We start from the raw sequence: 20,302 nt of genomic DNA, 5'->3' as shown, positions 1-20,302 counted from the left end.
CAGCACTTGGAAACCATCACCGACCGAGTCCTGTAAAATTTATCTCTTGCCTCGGATGCGCTGTAGCCACGTGTGTTTCTCTGTTTCAATCTAACGGCGGCTAAAACTCAGATATCAGAGAAGCCAGACCCCACATCCATTCTATGTAGATGAATATACCAGTGGCTGCTTAGATCTAGGAATCAGTCAGGTCATGTAAGAGAAGTAAGTTGTCTGAATATACACACACGCTTCCCCCCACACGCAAGTGCTCTCTCTCTCTCTCTCAATATGGAAATTTCAAGGTCACCACCAGGGAAACGTTTGGAAATTAGGAAATAAATCACACCTACTTTTGTTAGGCACACTACACTTTGTTTAAACACAAATAGGCTCGTTTGGGTTTATGGTCCATTCAACTCGCACAAGCAGTCACAGTCTTGTGTTAATTTTTCAAATTTATGTTAAAAACTATGACCACAGATTTTATTTAACACTGTATGTCAAGTATGGGCTTCCCAAAGTGGAGTGTGTTATCGTCCCTTTGGGAAAATGAAAGGAGCTACTCTAGTAGGTATGATAAGTACGATGGTGAGGAGAGTTCGTCTTCTTTCTAATAGATCCTGCCTACATTATTTTCTTATAGTGACATATTTCCTTGAAAGATTTCTCTGCCAAGGTACACTTCCTTGTTATTTTGGTTGTGATGGGGGGTTCTGGTTTCTTAAAATACTTTCAGACATAATTAAAGGGAAGAGAAAAATAAGGGAATTCAGCAAACATGGTAAGGAAAATCTTGTATACACTGCTCGGGTGATTTTCGGAGGAGGAGTGCCTTCTGTGCCTTCAGCTTTCAGCCATGACATCTCTGTGCTCACCCAGAAGACATTTAAGTGAATCCAACAGGTCTGGAGCATCCAGAACAAATTTTATTAAGTAGCTCATGATCAAACGTATATTTGCTAAAAGCAAAACAAGCCGTAACTGGGACACAAAGACTGTAAACAGTAGGAGTGGGGAGAGAATGGAGGCAGGGTGGGGGCTGTTGTCGTTACCTTCCTCACCCAATACCGTCCTCACTATATTGGGAATGTTTTTTCCTTTTTGATGTGTGCGTGTGTGTGCATCTATGAGTTTGTTAGTGTGGTGTGTGCACCTGTGTGTGCATGTTGTAGAAAACAGAACTTGGCATTGGGTGTCTTTCCTTGATTTCTCTTCACACTATCTATTTATTAATATCTTTTTAAAGATTTATTTATCTTAATTTTATATGTCTTAGTGTTTTGCTTGCACCACGTGTGTAGAATGACTGCAGGAACCAGCAGAGGGCATTGTAACCCCTGGAGTAGAAGCTATAAATGGTATGAGCCACCATGTGGTTGCTAGGAGCCAAACCAGGATCAACGAGCCCTCTGCCTTCCTTTACTTTTTGAGATAGAATCTCTCCCTGAATATAAATCTCATGAACTTGGCTAGGCTAGTTGATCAATGAAGTTCAGGACTCCATGCTTTTTTTTTTTTTTTCCTGCTCTGCCCATCATTGGAGTTACTGTTACCATGTCCACCTTTTTCTTTTTGCACGGATTCACGAGATTAGAGCTCAGGTCCTCACATTTACCACAACAGGCACTTCACCTCCCAACCTTACTCTGAATGTTTTCAATACTCAAAGACACATGTACTCAAAACTAAACCATGCAATAGCAAACGAATAATCTGAAAATTAAGATGGTAGCTAACTTATGATTTTCCAACCTTGGTTATAGGAGATATCTGATAAAATCATCATGAACCTCAGTAGATGAAGACAACAGAGAAAGCTGTATATATTATCCCAAGTACGAAGTACAATACCAAAATAAGCTCAAACCCATCCCAATTTTGGAAATTTTAGCCCAGGATTTTAGTGCATTTGTATTTAAACCACTGAAAGAAATAACTTGCACATGTACACAGTGACCAAATGAAATATCCAGTTTGCCCTTTATAAAAATATGTCTGTTCATCCATCATCTAGCTACCTGCTACTATTTGAAACAGTAAATGCAAAAGATGCACCCTTACCACCTATATGATTTCCATATGTGCTCATACAAAGGATTTATCCATAGACGTAGACATTCCGTACGTTGGGGACCTAGGATTATTCACGCGTATACAAAGACCTATCACAAACAAAGCATAAAGTGGTCTGTTTCCACAGCCTGGAAAGTGGCTGCGGTGTTTGATGTGGTGACTCGTACAACGAATGCTCTAGTTGTAACTCAGAAGCCACCAGATCAATTCCAGTCATTTCCGAAGGACGTTAAGAAGCATCCTTTTAACTTTGCTTTTAATGACCTGATACTCAGATGTGACAGGCTCAGGGGCAGAGCCTAGTACCATGACCTGCTAGAGCCAACAGGGACCTTGGAATTCCCAGGCAAAGGTCAGGGTAGGGCCATGATTCCCAAGGCACATTTGGCAGGATCTGCTTGCTGCTGTAGCAGAAGCGTAAACAGGAGAAACAGGAAAATGCCATGTTTTTTTAACCTTTGTGAAGAAATAGTGGAACCATGTCTTTTCTGATGGGAAAAATACAAAAGAAAACAATCTTCAGGTGGGGGGCGTACTATGAAATACCTGGACGTACAATTTTTGGGTTCATGGGAAGTCATAAATATACAAGAGGTCAAAGGCAGAGAACAGTCATCCCCCACACTCCTGGATCACAGAGCACTTGGGTGAGGTCAGATGACCCAGTAATGAAGAGCGATCCTAGGGCATGGTGACATTCTTCATGCTTGTGGAACAGTAAAAGTTTACAGCTCTAGCGCGCGCACACACACAGACATTCACACACACACACACACACACACACACACACACACACAGATGAGAGATGCCTGAGGGCTCACTCTGTCAAGTCTTTGGGCTCTTGGGTACTTTCTGAGCTGCGGGACTGTCTTGCAGTGTGTTTTGGTCAGTAAACACCTGCAATAAATTTATCTTTTCTACTGGTATTTTAGAAAGGTTTTCTTTTGAGTCACAAGTCTAGTTTAGCCTTCTGAGTATAAAACGCTGTATTTGAAGAAGCCTAGTCAACAAGCCCAGCTTTCTGGTCTGAGCAGCATGTTTTACTAATAAAGATGACGAGGATTGCAGTGCACAGACCCCATGATAAAGAAGACATTGTTTTGAAGCCGGTTTTATGTTTCTAAGGAATTGCAAAAACATCGCTCTATGTGGTGTGTGGTTTTAAAATAGAAACAAAGACCTACTGAAACCCCAGAGATACATTACCCCCAGCAGGAGAAAATGCTTACCGGGCTCAGATGCCGATCTAGGTTCTGTTAGCATGAGAAAAGAAAAAAAAAAAATGGAACAAGCATTAGAACAGGGTCTGGGGTTAATTAACCTACCGCTTTGCTCCCATGGCTTTTGGCTAGGCCGTGTGTGTGGACGTGGTGAGGGCCACCTCTGCACAGGACAGGGTTAAGCCGGCAGCCACTCGGTTTACATTTCCATAATACAGAAACACTGGGCCCTAGGAAGTGTAAGACACTGTAGTTCCAGACAGACTTCCAACTTCCGAGTCTCTTAAAATGATTTGCCAGATAAGCGAGTATGTGGGAATTTTTGTTCTAAAGGAAAGATAGATAGATTTCGTCCACTTCAAAGGGGCCACTGTGGGTTTTGCCCCATAAAAATGAGGTAGACTAATTCTTTGGTTTATTTCACAAGTAACATTTTGGAAGGAGTTGTGGGAAAAGTTCCATCATTAACTGTCAACTCTACAAACACCTTGAACAAAAAAAAGAGCATCTACTCCTGGCCTCTTTAATGCGGGCAGTGTCTTGCCATATAACAAGCAAGGAAGGGGCAGTTTGAAGGCATTATTTTAAGGAAATCGGCATTTTCTTTTAGGCAGTCCTGTTGATATACAGCATAACACTGTGTGGTCAACAGCAGTCGTAGAACGAAGTCGGTACAGAAGGCTGGAACTAGAAAATCGGCATTCACACGGGTGTTTTCATCTGTAGCTGGACAATCACAGTGGTCCGCTGGATCCCACATTTACAAGGTGTTGTGAGAAACAGGGGAGGGGAAAGAGAGGGGCTGAGTTACGCAGATTCATTTACACCCTGCACGTTACAGACTATATTAGTCTCATCCAGCTTAGAGAATATAAAACAGCTCATCTAAGTCTTTCCCAGTTCTTGTGAAACCAGAGGAAATCAAACTAAATTCGGGAGAACCGACACCTCTTCTTACTTTTCTGGAGAATTCTGAAGTCTGGAGAGTCGTGGATTTCACTCCCTTGCCGGAACCACTGGACCTGCATCGGGGGTGCTCCTCTGACCCGGCATTCCAGAACCACCACCTGGCCCTCGGAGGCTACTATGTTCTGTAGTTCCTGAAATTCAAGAAGCAAACGGCCCACCTCAGACTTCCCACCTCTGTAAACAGTCTCACAACAGAGGAGAAAGACGCCAAACCTTAGACAAAACCCCAAACACAGAGGTAACAAAACCTCCACGGTGAGAGGGTTGTCAGAAAATAATCAGCATGAACTCAGGTGAGGATGAGTACCACCGGCCGCCAGCTTTTCAAGATCTCCCGGCCGTGAGATTCGGACAGTTTACCATAAGGCCTGTCCGGCCCCTGTTTGCAGATTTGCACCGACCCTTATTATTTGTGGCATTTGATGTAACAGCTGCCACTTTCCTCTGGCTACATTTAATGGTAAACTGGTGGAATGCAAGGCTTGCAGACAATTCTATTCCAAATGACTGCAGTTGCTTAGAGAAACCAGATAAGAGAAAAAAAGGCACTCAAGTGTTTCGGCAGGTACCCACCCATCCATGGACCCCCCACCTCTGCCTGGCCAGTTTTCTACGTCCAGTTTATGAAGTTAAGCAGTTTGGCATTTTCAAGATTTTGAGTCAAATGATAAAACTGGCTGCTTGTCTTCCTTATTGACCTTCGTTTCTGCTTCCCTTGTAACTGCATCATTGCCTTACCCTCTCCAAACGCACACTAATAAATGCTTATGATGCCAAAGATAAATTAATTTAATGGGATGGATGCAAAGAAGTGAAGTTTTGATGCTTGTTATTAAATGCCAGAATGTTAAAAAAAATTCCCTTACATATGCCTTGGCTCTATGTCCCTCCTCCAAGATTAACTAGTAATGGGGGCTATTGATACTTTCAGATCATTTGAGAATTTGACTAGACCATTAGATAACTTAGGAAGTGTGTGTGTGTGTTTTGGAATAATTAAGTCATGATTTTAAAAAAGTAGTTATAAACAAGCTAGAGCACACAGAATTCATTAGGAAGTGTGTAGACTTTGAACAGGTTTGTTTTGTTTTGTTTTAAAGGTCTGGGGAGTAATAATAGCTAGTCGCAAATCTTACAGCAAATGGAGAAAAAATGCTTCAGTATATGTCCTTAGGATATGTGTTAAAGCGCTGTGGCTATTCTAAAAGCCTATTGTGGTTGCCAATGAATTATAAAGGTGGAAGGAAAATATCTTATTTGGCAGTGAACAAGAATATATATATATATATATATATATATATATATATATATATATATGAAATAATAAGAAATATATATGAAAAGTTTAAGGTTATCAACTACTGGTGTTGGAGATGTAGCTTAGGTGGTAGAGAGCTTACTCACTATGCATGAAATCCCAGCACCAAAACATCTAGGGGTAGTTGCTCATGATTTTAATCCTAACAACTCAGACAGAAGTAGATACTGGACAATCAGAAATTTAAAGTCATCCTTAGCTATATTGAGACTAGCCTGAGCTAGGTGAGACTCTCAAAAAAAAAAAATCAACTAATGATTGCCTTCCTTTCTCCATTTATATTCGTAATTGTGGAAAATGGATGGCTTTAAATGTCTTTCTTCATTTTTTACTGTATTTGTTTGTTCACTGTGTGTGGGATCGTGGTACACACACGCCAGAGGACAATTCTCAGGAGCTGGTTCTCTCCTTCTACCCTGTGGGTCCCAGGGAATGAACTCAGGCTTGGTGAAAGTGCCTTTATCAGATGAGACATCTTGCTGGCCCTAGACAGTCTCTGGCTCTTAAGTAAATGTTTTGTAGTTTATGATTGTAGTAAGAGATGAGTTAATTTAGTGTTTCAAAAGCACAGTGTGAGGTCCAGCTTCTATGGGCCAATCTATGAAATGGTTCCAGGAAGCCATTTCTGGTACATGACACCCAAATATTTTTCCTGTTTGGGCTTTTAGGCATCAAAGGAGATTAGATTTATTCCTAAAATTATGTGGCTATTTTTTTCCTGTTGTCGTGTTTGAAAACAAGAGTGTAGCAAATGAGTGGATGCCTGGAGACAAAGTCAGAAATCTAGTTGCTCCTAGATTTTCCTTACAGTTTAGCCTCTCCTGTAACAACACACACACACATACACATGCATGTACAAATGTACACACACCCCCATGTGTATGATGGATGATCAAGCCCAGTAACTCATTGAGACAACCTTCAGGAGCATAGGTAGAAACCCTCAAAATAATGAGGATCAATGTTCAGAGGTTCAGCGGCTTGCTTAGTCATCTGCATCATCATTCGGAGTCACATCTGGGAACGCTGGATGCTTCAGGATCCATATAAAGACCTTTCATCACAGATAATGCTGACTTGGCATTGTGATTCCTCGGAAGGGTCCGAGGAAAGAAAAGTCCTCTGGAGTAGCCGTGAACATCCTGGTTGCCCACAGTCTCACAGTCTTTACCAACTCTGCTGTGGGAGCCAAGCAGGCTCCTGTAGTATTCCCATGCATACAGTGTGTTGGGAATCTTTAGAGGAACATGAGGATATAGGTGGATGCACTCCCCGGACAGGAAAAGTCCACCTTGTCATGCCCTGTCACCGCCATGCACAAGAGGAATGCCAGAGGAAAGAATCAGGGCAATGAGTCCAAGGGTCATCCGAGTCAGGAGCTGATACAGGATCATCGTCTAAACCTGATCCACTAATCCTGGTCTAAAGAGGATGCTGCAAGCCAGAGAGAAGCTGCCTAGTGGGAAAAGGAAAAAGCATACAAAGGGAAGGGCAGAATGCAGGCACATTACACCACATACCAGGGCAGAGGGCAGAGATGCGCACACTACTTTCACACACTATCTCTTTGATTTTTTAAAAACCAAAATACAGTAGAAACTAGTTTTTAGTCATGTTTTAGTACTTAGAACACTTTGTGATCTGATTTGCGTGGAGGTGGTGGTGGTGGAGGTGGTGGTGGAGGTGGAGGTGAAGGTGGTGGTAGTGGTGGAGGTGGTGGAGGTAGTGGTGGTGGACGTGGTAATGATGGTGGAGGTGGAGGTGGTGGAGGTGTAGGTGGTGATGATGGTGGAGGTGGTGGAGGTGATGGTGGAGGTGGTGGAGGTGGTAGTGGAGGTGGTGGAGGTGGTGGTGGAGGTGGAGATGGAGGTGGTGGTGGAGGTGGTGGTGGAGGTGGAGGTGGTGGTGGAGGTGGAGGTGGAGGTGGTGGTGGTGGTGGAGGTGGTGGTGGAGGTGGTGGAGGTGGAGGTAGTGGAGATGGACGTGGAGGTGGTGGTGGAGGTGGAGGTGGAGGTGGAGATGGAGGTGGTGGTGGAGGTGGTGGTGGTGGTGGAGGTGGTGGAGGTGGAGGTGAAGGTGGTGGTAGTGGTGGAGGTGGTGGAGGTAGTGGTGGTGGACGTGGTAATGATGGTGGAGGTGGAGGTGGTGGAGGTGTAGGTGGTGATGATGGTGGAGGTGGTGGAGGTGATGGTGGAGGTGGTAGAGGTGGTAGTGGAGGTGGTGGAGGTGTAGGTGGTGATGATGGTGGAGGTGGTGGAGGTGGTGGTGGAGGTGGAGGTGGTGGTAATGGTGGAGGTGGAGGTGGTGGTGGAGGTGGAGATGGAGGTGGTGGTGGAGGTGGTGGTGGTGGAGGTGGAGGTGGTGGAGGTGGTAGAGATGGAGATGGAGATGGAGGTGGTGGTGGAGGTGGTGGTGGAGGTGGTGGTGGAGGTGGTGGAGGTGGTGGAGATGGAGATGGAGGTGGTGGTGGAGGTGGTGGTGGAGGTGGTGGTGGAGGTGGTGGTGGAGGTGGTGGTGGTGGAGGTGAAGGTGGTGGTGGAGGTGGTGGTGGTGGAGGTGGTGGAGATGGAGATGGAGGTGGTGGTGGAGGTGGTGGAGGTGGTGGTGGTGGTGGAGGTGGTGGTGGAGGTGGTGGTGGTGGTGGTGAAGGTGGTGGTGGAGGTGGACGTGGAGGTGGAGGTGGAGATGGTGAAGGTGGTGGTAGAGGTGGTGGAGGTGGAGGTGGAGATGGTGGAGATGGTGGAGGTGGTGGTAGAGGTGGTGGAGGTGGTAGTGGAGGTGGTGGTGGAGGTGGTGGTGAAAGAATGACCGTTGACAGTGTCTGTGCTCTAGCAGTTGTACAACAAGGGAGGAATTGAGGTTTCAGTTCTAGATTTTGAGGTGAGGACCCTCTTGGTGTCCAGGAGGAATGGGCCACATTATGGATGCCAGGACCCTTTGACCTTGTGGTGAGGGACAACAAAGGACACATCCATGTTTCCTTCTCCTGTGCCCCCAGCATGGGCATAGGAGTCATGTGAAGGCTGGGCACGGCGGTGCATGTTTGGAGCCCCAGCATTGAGAAAATTGAGGCAGGAAGAGTGTGAGTAGGAGGCTAGCCTGGGCTATGTAGTGATGTCTCCAAGAAAACAAAATAAAACACAGCAAAGATAAGGGCAGAAAAGAGGCATGTTTGGCCTCGGTTTCCCCCAACTCAAGCATGATGGAACACGATCTTCCAGAGATGCCCCTGATGTGTTGGCCGTGAAAACTCTTACACTTCATATTGGCTGTGAAGGCCTCATGTCTAAGTGGTCCGTGCTCAGAGTATCTGAGGAAAATGCCACTGACGTTACAGACTTAGGTTTCTTAGGGACTTAAAAGACTTCCTTTGCTTTTATTGTTGCTAGATGTTTTTGGAGGGGCTCCCAGCCATTCGAATGTGTTCTCTGTGCTCACTGGAGATAGGGGAGCTCTGGAAGAAGTTTGTATTAAGCTTGGAATTCACGAAGTCAGGCTTAGACGTCAAAATAAAAGCATTCCCTACACGAAGATAATAAAGCTGCCTTTGCTGTCCCCTGATAGACATTCCTTCTCCCTGTCTCTTTCTTTCTTGATGAAGGTTCACACTCCACAATCTAGCTTCACCTGGAACTCAGAGCATAACCCTTGCTGGCTTTGAACTCACAGCAACCCTTTGCAGCCTCCTGAGGGCAGGGATGACAGGAGTGGATCACTCAGGCATCCTCCCAGAAGTTTTATAGATTTGTTTACTCACTTATCTACAGCTTACTTGGGATTTATTCTTGTGATAAGTGTGGAGTCCAATTTAAAAAGAAAATTCCTTTGAACCCTACTGAAGGATTCATTGTGTCCCTAAGTGATCTCTCTGCGCCTGCAGTTACTGGAATATCTCTGTGGGTACTGTTCTGTCTCCTCGACAACTTGATGAAATTTGCGCCTTTGTCTGAACGTGTTTTGGATTTTTTTTTTATTGGGATGTTTGCAATGCATGGGGCTATCTTGGGCACAGGACCTTTCCCAGTTAGCATCTGCTATCAACTTGGCATGGCCTAGAATTACCTCAATGAGTTTCGGTTGAGGGATTGCCTCCTTCAGAGGGTCCTGTGGGCAGGCTAGTGTGGCATTCTTGATTACTAATTGACGCAGGATGGGATACAGGCCACGGTGGGTGATACCATCCTCCCTGCAAGGGGTCTTGGACTGTATAAGAAAACTGTCTGAGCAGAAGCTAGGGAGCTAGTCAGTAAGCAGAAATAATCCCTTGATTTCTGCTTTGAGTCTTTGCCCTCACTTCCCTCAATCAAGACCTGGAAATGAAGGCCAAATAAACCTTTTCCTCCCCAGGTTGTTTTTGATCATGTTGTTTATCACAACAACAGAAAGCACACTAAGACTGGACACAAGCAAACATGAAATTCCTTAATGTTTTCTAAATACCACACATGCATGTTCCAAGAAAAATTTAGACAGTGGTTTTAGTACAACTGTGTATTGACTGAGTCTTGTCACCTATAGGATTTTCCACTAAAGACTGCAGTCAATGTTTTAAGTTTTAGTTTTTAAAACATTTCAGATTAGGAGTGCTCAACTTTTATTATAACTATCATACATTTAGGAAGCCTTGACATTTTCTAAGATAAATTTGCTTCTTCCCTAACACTGCCCTTTTTATTTCCTCAGTCGGACCCTATTTGTAGCTCTCTCTCTATATATACATATATTTTTATTTTTATAATGTAACTCTTAGAACCAGGTTGCTAAATTCTATATCAAACAAATGGATAGAAACAAGAAACTTGTTGGGAATTCAGCTAAATTTGCATTAGATATATCTGAGAACTAATGACTTCATTAGTCTTTTGACATGAAAACGGCCTGTCTTTCCTCTTATTTGACCTTTTAAAATGCCTTTCAATTAAGCTTTAGACTTTTCTCTAAAAACAAAAAGAAAGAAAGAGAATCTGTGTGGACTGGTTTCTAACCCCGCAGCCACCCAACGACATGAGGCTCACTCAACATGGCAATGTAAATTACCAACTTAAACCAAATGGAAAATTAGGTTTTTTTTGTTTATTTGTTTGCTTGCTTGTATTTTTTTTCTATAAAGCTTCCTAGATCTTTTAAGAGATTTCATTGGGAGTAAAAAAAGAAGATGAATTAATTCTTGGGATTCATTGTACAGACCAACCCTGGCCTCAAATTCCTAAATATCCTCCCACCTCTGCCTCCAACTTTTGGGACTACAGTCATATGCTACCAAGCCCAGCTATAAAGAAATAAAAGATTTAAATACCAAATTCTATCTTGTTATTTATACCTCTCTTGGCTTTCCTATTAGATCAGACATCTGGCTTTACCTGCTCACAGTCATCTTTCTCAAACCTTGCATAAGAAAATAGCCACACAGTCATTATTCAACGAATACCTACCTATCCCCTAAGGTAACCACGATGACCTGCCTATTAATATCTTCATTTCAAATCTTAAAGGCTGCTACATAGAGTCACATGTGAACGAAATTTAAGAACTAAAGCAAACATGGAGAATGAGAGTTCCAGATGTCAGACCTTAGTGAAAACAGGAAGAAGACAGCCCATGGTGGCTCCATCAGGTCGGCAGAGATATGAAGTCGGACTGTGAACCTGAAAGAGGAGAGACACATGGATCGGATTCTCGATGTATAAATCTTTGAAAAGATGGGCTAAAGAAACCTTTCATTATGGGGATTGCTCCACTTGAATGAACCGCGTGTATGAAGGTAGCACCATACATCACCCGCGAGTCTACTCTTACAGCACAGACATTGTTCTGCTCCCTCATTTCACATCTGTTACTCTTCTCTGTTCAAAAGGGTATTGGAGGTAAGAGTTCCCCGGCTCCTGGGGGAATCTGAGAGCTTTTAAATGCTATTACCAAATGGATTTCTGTGTGTGGGACTTCCACAGGGGTCTGTTTAGAAGTTCTCACAGATGCTATATTTTATTTTAAAATACAGTCTGGATTCATTGAATCAAAAGGATAAGTGATTGGGCAATGAAGGGAAAAGTAAATTATGGAAACATCTGCCGATCTTATTTTTCACGTGAACACTTTGAATAAAGGAGAATAGAAAATATGAGGGAAAGAAATGAAACTCACTGACTGATGTATCAGAAGCCCAAGGCCCCGAAAAGATTACTGAATAGTGTTCATCTCAGGGGAAGGAAAAGGTTCCAGAGTTGTGAATGGAAAATAAAAAGTAGTGAATGACAATTTTTGTGTGCATTAAATTGCTTACTTGCAAGTAATCTGGATTTATTCACTTGTAAATCGATAGCGATCTGATACTATGTGTCTTAATACACCCCGGACACTACAGTGCCATGAGGATACTACAGCCGTGACAGACCTTATTCACTGAAAGACTTTTTATGGCTTGTCATTTGGGAGGTCTGTGTCTCACTTTTCACAGTCTTTGACATCCAAAGAACATATAGACATTCTATATCCATGACAGATATCGTTTTAACGTCATACGAAGACCAGTTCATAGACTTCATACCACCAATGAGAGACCGCTGGTACTACAGTCTCTATTCTGCAGATGAAGGAATTAGGCCCAGAGATGTTATGCTGTTTGCTCAAAAGTCCCTTTAGTAAGAGCTGGGATTCGAACCCAGGCTCTCCGACTCCCCAGTGTTAAACTTTCTGTCTCATTGCCTGCCGGGAAGAAATGATGGGCACCTCCACCTCACAGCAGCAAACTAGGACGTATAACTCAGTGTTCCTGTAGAAATAAAACCATGTGAAACACACTGTGCACATGCGAGTTAGTGCTTGCGTCTGTATGTCAATGTATATCTTTTTTTTTCTGTATTTCACAGTACGTTCAGCCGTGTTAGGAAGTATCTTAAGTTCTCCCCCAAACTAGTGTGTAAACTGGGAAGGAATGGGGCTGATAACTTCTCTCTACTGTAAAGTGTCTAGCACAGTGCTTAAAATCAAACAGTTTCATGTCAATATTTAGAAGTCAACCTCTTGAACAAAAACTACCTGTGGATTTATTTGATCAGAGATAGTTTTACAAACGTGACCCTGGTTCAGTTGTTTGAAGGAACTATTTACTGTATCTGCCATTTCTGGGTCACTTCTCCTTGTGGATTCTTCTCAAGTTTATGAAGACACACGTCTTTTCTCTACTGATTCCATCTTCTACATGTTACAAAGTATGAATGGCATGCAGTAGTTACTGTAGTGATTATGGGGAATATTATGGGTAATAAAAGCTGATGGAAAACATGGGGATACACAGGAGACAATGCTCTTCACTAGGGATGGATGTATCTATCAAGAGTGTCAGAAAAGCCTTCTACAAGTGTTGCACTTAAAGATTTATGTCACATCAATTATTTACATCTATTTTATTTTATTTTTTTAAATAATCATGCTGATGATGTTTGCAAATTCAGTTCCTTACAGTTACTTCCCAGCCGTCTCGCGCTGACCTTAAACCAGTATTTTAAAACAGCATAGTGAAGTCAAAGAATTGGAATTGTCTTTTACTAAGGCATACTGTTTGGCCTTCAGAGGCTGAAGAGGCTGAAAGAGTTCCTGTTGGTGTGTGAACTTTCCTGGTCTCTCTAGATAAGCTAATGAGACAGGCTAACTGGATGAAAGAACAGAGAGGACAGGCACACTGGAGTCCACACAGGGCTAAGGCAGATACCATTATCCTCTCAGGGCTATACGAATGCAGCTGTTGACGTACTGTGTGCTTTTGATTACAGACTCTTCTTCATGAACTAAAATGAGACCGTTAGCCATGGGGCTTCCTTCCTTCGACCACTGTTTTTACTTAGAAAATACTTCAAGGGAGTGTGTCAGTTAGAACTGAATACTACGCCTAAAAGAACGCAGCCTGCTCCCGAACTCAGCTCCTTGCAGGCTGGAGGCACAATTACCTGTTGCACAGGCACAGATAAGGGCTGAATCACAGCTGTGGTCACTCCTGTCTTGGGGGATGAGGATCCTATCGTCAAGGAAACAGAAGTTGTTTTCTTTTGAGCTCTGGAAAATGAAGAATCACGTGTTAGTTAGTTAGTTGGTTTTTTTTTAATCAGCAATTTTTCTTTAAAACAATCTTACAAAAGGCCTGGGTTTACTCTCTCTCTCTCTCTCTCTCTCTCTCTCTCTCTCTCTCTCTCTTCCTTTTTCATTTTCCTTTTTTTTGTAGACTCAGTCTGTTTCTATTAAAATTTGTTTCAGAAGTTGGAATTTGTTAAAAGAGATAGCTAAAAGAGTTGCATGGTCAGGGTCAGTGCATAGACAGAATAGATTGTAATAAACACACAGATGAAAGAAAAGTAGCCAGAGGCATCTTACACTCATAAAGATTTTTAAGGTATTATCCTTAAAAAAAATCTCAAGAGAAAATAAAAACAGGGAAAGCTCTCGAGTCTTTATCAGTAGGCAAATATTTGACATCTTTATGGTTAGGGTCCTATAGTTGACTCGGTTTTAGTGTTTATTTTAGGGCTAGCAGCTGTCCTTTGTGCTGGCTTCTAATTTTGTTGAGAGGAGCTTGGAATTTTTGTCTTCGTGCTCAGAGTTTTAGTGCGGTGGAAGGGAAGGATTTAGAGGAGTCAAATTCCAGGCTCATGTTGGCCTAGAGGGTGTAGGTCTTGATTTGAATTCTAAGTTAAATCAGAACAGGCAAAGTGGACACAGCAGAAGCTCATTTAATATCTGTGACTATCTGATGCTGAATGGACCTGACTTTTCGAACTATATATGACTATTTTATTATTGCAATAGTCTTACAATACAGTAAAGTAGTGCATTAATGTGTAGGGATCTAATCAGGGGGATTGGTTTTTATTGCATAGAATTGTTATGTATTTACTAGGAAATTGAAACACTTGTTAGCACATCTCAGCATTAATAGAGCTTTCTCCCAAACTCAGGTAGACTTGAATATGCTTTGGCAAAAAAAGGGGACAGTAACATTTCATTAGTAACCCATGTCTCTGCAGGGATAAACAAATTCTGGCCTTTTCGGATCTAACTAGCAAAAGATCTTTGCATGAAAGAAAACCACTTTCTGGCCTAATTAAGGCATTGCCGATCCTCATTCACACCTTCTCAGTAGCCTAACTGGTTTTACCTTCAGTGTGACCTGTCTGCCTCCGAAGCTAACGCAGCGGCTGGCCTGATTTTGGCATACTCATGATGAAATACAGACTCCCACCATTTCAGCTCACGTGACATCAAAAATCGTGCCCTAGTGGCAAGCGCTCAATCTCTGACGTGCATAGCTCGACCTCTCCCAGCCCAGCACACCTGGCTTCAAACCCCAGCAGCTGCTACCCTTCCTTGTCACAGGGACTATCGGGGGACTCAAAGACACTCACTGTGGCATAGCTCCAGCTTTTGATAGGAAAGGTAAGCTTTCACTGTCAGAGTCCGTTGAACTGGCTCCTGGGAAGACATTAAAAATCACGACACAGTTAGATCGCGGGCGGTATCAGCATCTGGAAGAATTCCGAATAATAATGGTCTTCGTCTGGAAATACTAACATGCCGAGTCTCATTTGTGCTCCAAATACCGATGGAAATCGAGGGCGATTCGCTGTCGAATCACTTTTTATTGTTTCTTCAGAAAATAATCTTTGAAAAGTACTATTAATAGCTTGCTTGAGACCACTGTGCTTGCCGTGCTGGGTTTATTATTAGCTCCGTTTTTATCACTTTGGCCATCTTGGCCATCCTTTCACGTGGCTAGAAAGCTACGAGACAAATGTGAGTGTCTTTGTGGAAAAATGCCCGTGGTTTTAACCTTTAACCCTGGGAGATCACGTGGTGGAGGCTGCTGATGTCTTCACCACCCATTAATCAGACGTAGCCTCCTGACTCTTTGTGTGTGATAATGGCTTCACTACTCAATTAATACACTCTCTGATTTTGGAACACATCCTCCCAAACTCATCTCGTTCCTGAATTAAGGGTCAACTTGTTTTATTTTCGGGTATCGGTAAACTGTACCTGATTTTTAAAAATTTGTTTTGTGTGAGTGTGAGTACAGTCATGTCCATGCACATGAGTGTGTGTGTGTGTGTGTGTGTGTGTGTGTGTGCATTCATGTCCATGAGTGAGTGTGGAGACCAGAGACGGATGTTGTGACTCCCCTTCTGCTGCTGTCTGCCTTAGTGCCTCGAGACAGGGTTTCTTCCTGGCCTGGATGCTCACTGTTTCAGATAAGCAGGCTGCTCTCAACACGTCAGGCCACTTGTCTCCACCCCTCAATGCTAGGGTTGCTGATACATGCAGCCATTTATGGTGTTTTACATGGGTAGTAGACACAGACTCAGGTCCTGATATCTACACAGCAAGCATTCTTCTCCAACGAGCCATCTCTCTAGCCCTTGCACTCAAAATATTTAAATAGTTATTCTTATCATGAGTGTGTGTGTCTGAGTTTACACATGTGTGCTCATGTGCATTGCACATGTACCTGCACACGTGGAGGTCAGAGGACAACTTTCAGAATTAGTTGTGTCTTGACATCTTATTGGATCCAGGGGTTGAACTCAAACCTGAGTCCAAGCGTCTCTGCCAGTGTACTAAAACATCTCACCACCTTCAAATTTCAGTGTGTACCTATTTGGTATCAGAAGATTGTAAGCAACAGACTTAAATTTCTGATGTTTCTTTTATAAAAAAAATTTCATTTGGGGTATTCAAATTATCTTACAGTACATGCTTATATGACCAAAATAGATTTCATGCATGTACAGAGTTGTCAAATAATTAATGAAAATATATTTAAAAAATGATCACGAGGCACAGAATTATGTAAATTAGGTAAGATTAGTGCGTGACCTCCTCAACACAATTTGATATATACTTGGCATATGTCTTCCGTTTAATATATGGACATATTGACACACATACATTCGTGTACACAGGCAGACAAATGGTTCATAGTCAATAAACTTTGCACACAGTACTTTTGCTCATCAGTGCATATAGAATATCTATGAACACCCAGTTCTCTTGGACGGCCACTTGAATTCCCTCCCCTGCCTTGGCTTAAGTCTCTCAGGTCTTTTGTTGACCTTGAAAGAGTCATGCTGAGGTAACTCTGTTGGAATGTTTGTTCTGTCCCTTCCTATTTCAGTGTGGGCGTTGTTCACCTGGCTCCTGGACTGCCACGAAGGCTCATGTCTTTCCACTTCTTTCCCTCCCTAATCCATCCTTCTCTTACCTGAGATTAATTTTTTCTAGCATACACCTTCCCTGTTAAGGCACAAGAAGATGCCTCAGTCTACATGAGAAGTCCTCCTATCTGACATGCAACCGATTTCACGATTTCTTTGCCAGAAGTTTCAGCATTTGCAAGTCACCAGATTCTGATCCCCAGAATTAAATGTATGCTTAGGGGGAACACTGCTTAGGGAGCTAGGCTGTGGTCTCAGAGAAATTCAGCATGTACACAAACCCTTGGAGAGTCTGGTTCTTGTGAGCAGAGAGTGGAGTGAGAACTAAATGCCTTATATGGCAAAATCAGGAAAAGACAAAGCAGGAGAGGGGTGTGGGCAATGAGAGGAATGGAGTGGGCTTGTGGGCCCAAGCAGGGAGCAAGGAAGGCTCCAAAGGATGAAGGGGAGGGAGAGGGAGGTCTGCCTTGCCAGGTTTCAGTTTCCTTGTTTGCGTCTGCACTTTGGCAACTCACTTTCCTCTGACACGCACATGCTATTCTGTCTTTTAAGGTCATCATCTCCTTGGGATTCTCAGGGCTCTTGTTTACACCCTGCATAGCACCTGTTCTGTCCTTTCTGCAGGCGAATTACCGGTCCTCTGAGAACTGAGGCTAAGAAAGGAAGTACCAAACTGTGAATATTTAATATCGACTCTGCCATAGCATTATTGGACTATTAGACACCATTAGAACTTCCCCCAAAAGTAAGCTGTATTCAACTTATAGGCAGGAAAATGGAAGAACCAAGCTGGTAGGTAAGTTCCCTGAGGTGGTGATGGCCCTACACTCTTATTCTGAATTGCCTTCCACTCACGACCATGACCTTCAAGTTGTGCATATCTGTATTCCCCAGCGCGGTAGTTCCACGCTTGCCCAGAGCTGGCCTTTAGCCTCTGCTGGAAGGAGTACAAGAAGTTAGGGAATTGCAGGACGTGTTTGGGGACAGGGAGTGGAGCCTGTGGCTGCAAGCGGGAGAAGCAGCAGTTGAGACCAGTTAGATACGCGGGGCAGGTTTTGAGGCTAGAGCTGAAGGGCCTATAGTTCGTTGGCAGGACACTGAGGGTGGCAATGGGGACCAAATTGCAGGATTAGCTAGAAGAGGGGGATTGGGGCCGGGGTTTACACAGAAAAAGCAGACAAAGCACACGCACGGGAGCAGAAGAAGCAGGCTTTCAAAAAGAAGGAAGCTTTCACCGCCATGCGGAGGTGGGAAGGGCTAAGCAGGAAGTAGCAAGAAAGACTGTTATCAGTATGGGCTGGGCTATTCTGAGATACCAGCTTAATTGGAATCATAAAATTGGCTGTGCGGGGAGCAAAGTCCTGAGGCTATAGACGCAGAGTGGCCAGAAATATGGGAGACAAGTGGCTATTCTCACCTGACTCCAAACATTCCTAGTATATGGTAATTCTCCTCTGATGATTTGTATTTTAAGTCATTCTTTTTTAAAATAATTGTGTGTGTGTGTAGCACAAATATCAGTACTCACATGCAGATCAGGGGACAACCCTACAGGGTCAGCTCTCCACATCCGCTCTTTTATGTAGGTTCTGGCGATCGAACTCATATTGCCAGCTTTTTGAGGCAAATACCTTTACCTGTTGAGCCATCTTGCTGGCGCTAATAATAAGTCCTTCTTCCTGGGTGTGGAGGCTTACACCTCTATTTCCAGCACTTGAGAGACTGAGGCGGGAGGATAACCATCAATTTAAGGTTAATCTGGACTACTTAAGGAGTTGAGTCCTAGACTAGCTTCATCTAGTCTGACCCTGTCTCTAGAACAATAACAATAACAGCAATAACAACAACAATCCTACTTCAGGACCAACAACAAAAGACTTATTCTAGGAGCCAGGCATTGGGATCTAGGACTGGACTTGAATCCTAGCACAGGAGGATCCTAGTGAGTTCAACGCCAGCAGGGACTGCTAAAGGAAATCTTGTCTTAAATAAAACACAGACAGACAGACACAGAGAGAGAGAGAGAGAGAGAGAGAGAGACAGACAGACAGACAGACAGACAGATTTTCTTGGACTGGGCTATAGCACTGATGCAGAATACCCGACTAGCACACGGAGGACCCCGGATTTGATATTCTGAGAAAGACAGTTAAAACGTGAAAATAACAGTGCTGTGCAGTGCTTTCTGTACCTGCCCAGCCCCTGTGGAATACCAATGTCACCTTCTGTCTCAGGTGTCAACACAGCTGTGGCAGGACAGAACAGACCAAATCCTCAAGGTGTCAGTCACTTCCCTTCCCTCTCCTCAGGGCAATTCCTCCCTCTCCCCCACCCCCCTCAAGTTGGGCCCCTGTGTGCTATCCGCTGTTTAGAAAAAGGGATGTTTATGGTGTGAGTAAATGCTTGGGAGAGAATAATTCAAACTAAATACAAACAGACCAGGTGTGAACGCTGTTTAAAAAAAGGCAACATACCAGAAGTGACTATTGAGTTAGTGGTACAGTGTATGCTTAGCCTGTGGGAAGCCCTTGCTTCAGTTCCCGGCAACACAAGCATACACACAGAGAAAAATCACAGGGCTGTTTTAGTTAGGCTATGCATAATTTTATTTTATATTTTCATGTGTGTGTGTGTGTGCACGCGTACATGCTTTAGATTTATTTTTTAGGCAAATACTATTTTTGTGATCTTCAGCGCAGCCAGCACCACGTGCCAGGCACCACTCCAGGTCCAACCGCTTAGATTCTGATAATGATCTAATTTCAAAGCACACAGCCACTGTTAAAGGTAGGGCAAACTACTGGCTTTTCATAAAATGTTAGGAAAAATTATTCTAAAACATATAATATATTTTTGGTTGTAAGCCTAGCCTTTAATAGGGGAGCCAACTTTCTAGCTCTTGAAAGAACAATACTCAACTTCATGTATAAAGACAAAAAAAAAAAAAAACCCAACAACAACAACAACAATAACAAAAAGAAAAAACAGGACGGCTAAAACAATCCTGTACAAAAAAGGAATTTCTGTTAGTTATTGATTTAAAGGATTGATTTTTCACTATACCTTTACAAAAACAAGATAGAAAAAAATTTGCCTTCACAGTGCCTACTTATAATAATTCTCAACCTTCGAGGAGGTACTTTTTTTTTTAAAAAAATATTTATTTATTTATTTATTATGTATACAATATTCTGTCTGTATGTATGCCTGCAGACCAGAAGAGGGCACCAGACCCCATTACAGATGGTTGTCAGCCACCATGTGGTTGCTGGGAATTGAACTCAGGACCTTTGGAAGAGCAGGCAATGCTCTTAACCTCCGAGCCATCTTAACTATGAGAGGCCATCCTTTTGGCAATAAAGAGGGCAAAGGAATTCCAGATTGCAGAGGGCCCATAGGTTGAATAACCTTGTTGATAGCCCTGAGATCTGTCACCATTCTCCATTTACCTGATTTTTTCTTAACCACAAATACAGGAGAATTCCAAGGGCTGGTAGATTCTTCTGTATGCCCAGCATCTAATTGCTCTTTTACCAACTGTT

At 43.1% G+C, this 20,302-nt stretch overlaps 1 protein-coding gene across 3 annotated transcripts in view; it reads right to left on the bottom strand.

The window, feature by feature from the left end:
* Positions 1-20,302, bottom strand: part of Palld (palladin, cytoskeletal associated protein) — a 364,130-nt gene that overhangs the window by 195,546 nt on the left and 148,282 nt on the right. For all 3 annotated transcript variants that reach the window (XM_057752401.1, XM_057752402.1, XM_057752403.1), the window contains exons 3-7: positions 14,955-15,021; positions 13,506-13,611; positions 11,133-11,207; positions 4,234-4,375; positions 3,285-3,308 (exon numbers count right to left, since the gene is read on the bottom strand). In XM_057752401.1, the coding sequence (XP_057608384.1) occupies positions 3,285-3,308; positions 4,234-4,375; positions 11,133-11,207; positions 13,506-13,611; positions 14,955-15,021 (414 nt within the window). The remainder of the gene's footprint in view (positions 1-3,284; positions 3,309-4,233; positions 4,376-11,132; positions 11,208-13,505; positions 13,612-14,954; positions 15,022-20,302) is intronic.

The sequence above is a fragment of the Chionomys nivalis genome, chromosome 20 (assembly GCF_950005125.1).
Source record: "Chionomys nivalis chromosome 20, mChiNiv1.1, whole genome shotgun sequence".
In the NCBI taxonomy this organism is placed as follows: domain Eukaryota; kingdom Metazoa; phylum Chordata; class Mammalia; order Rodentia; family Cricetidae; genus Chionomys; species Chionomys nivalis.
Note: the sequence above shows the minus strand (reverse complement) of the source record. Positions and strands in the feature narration are given on the sequence as shown.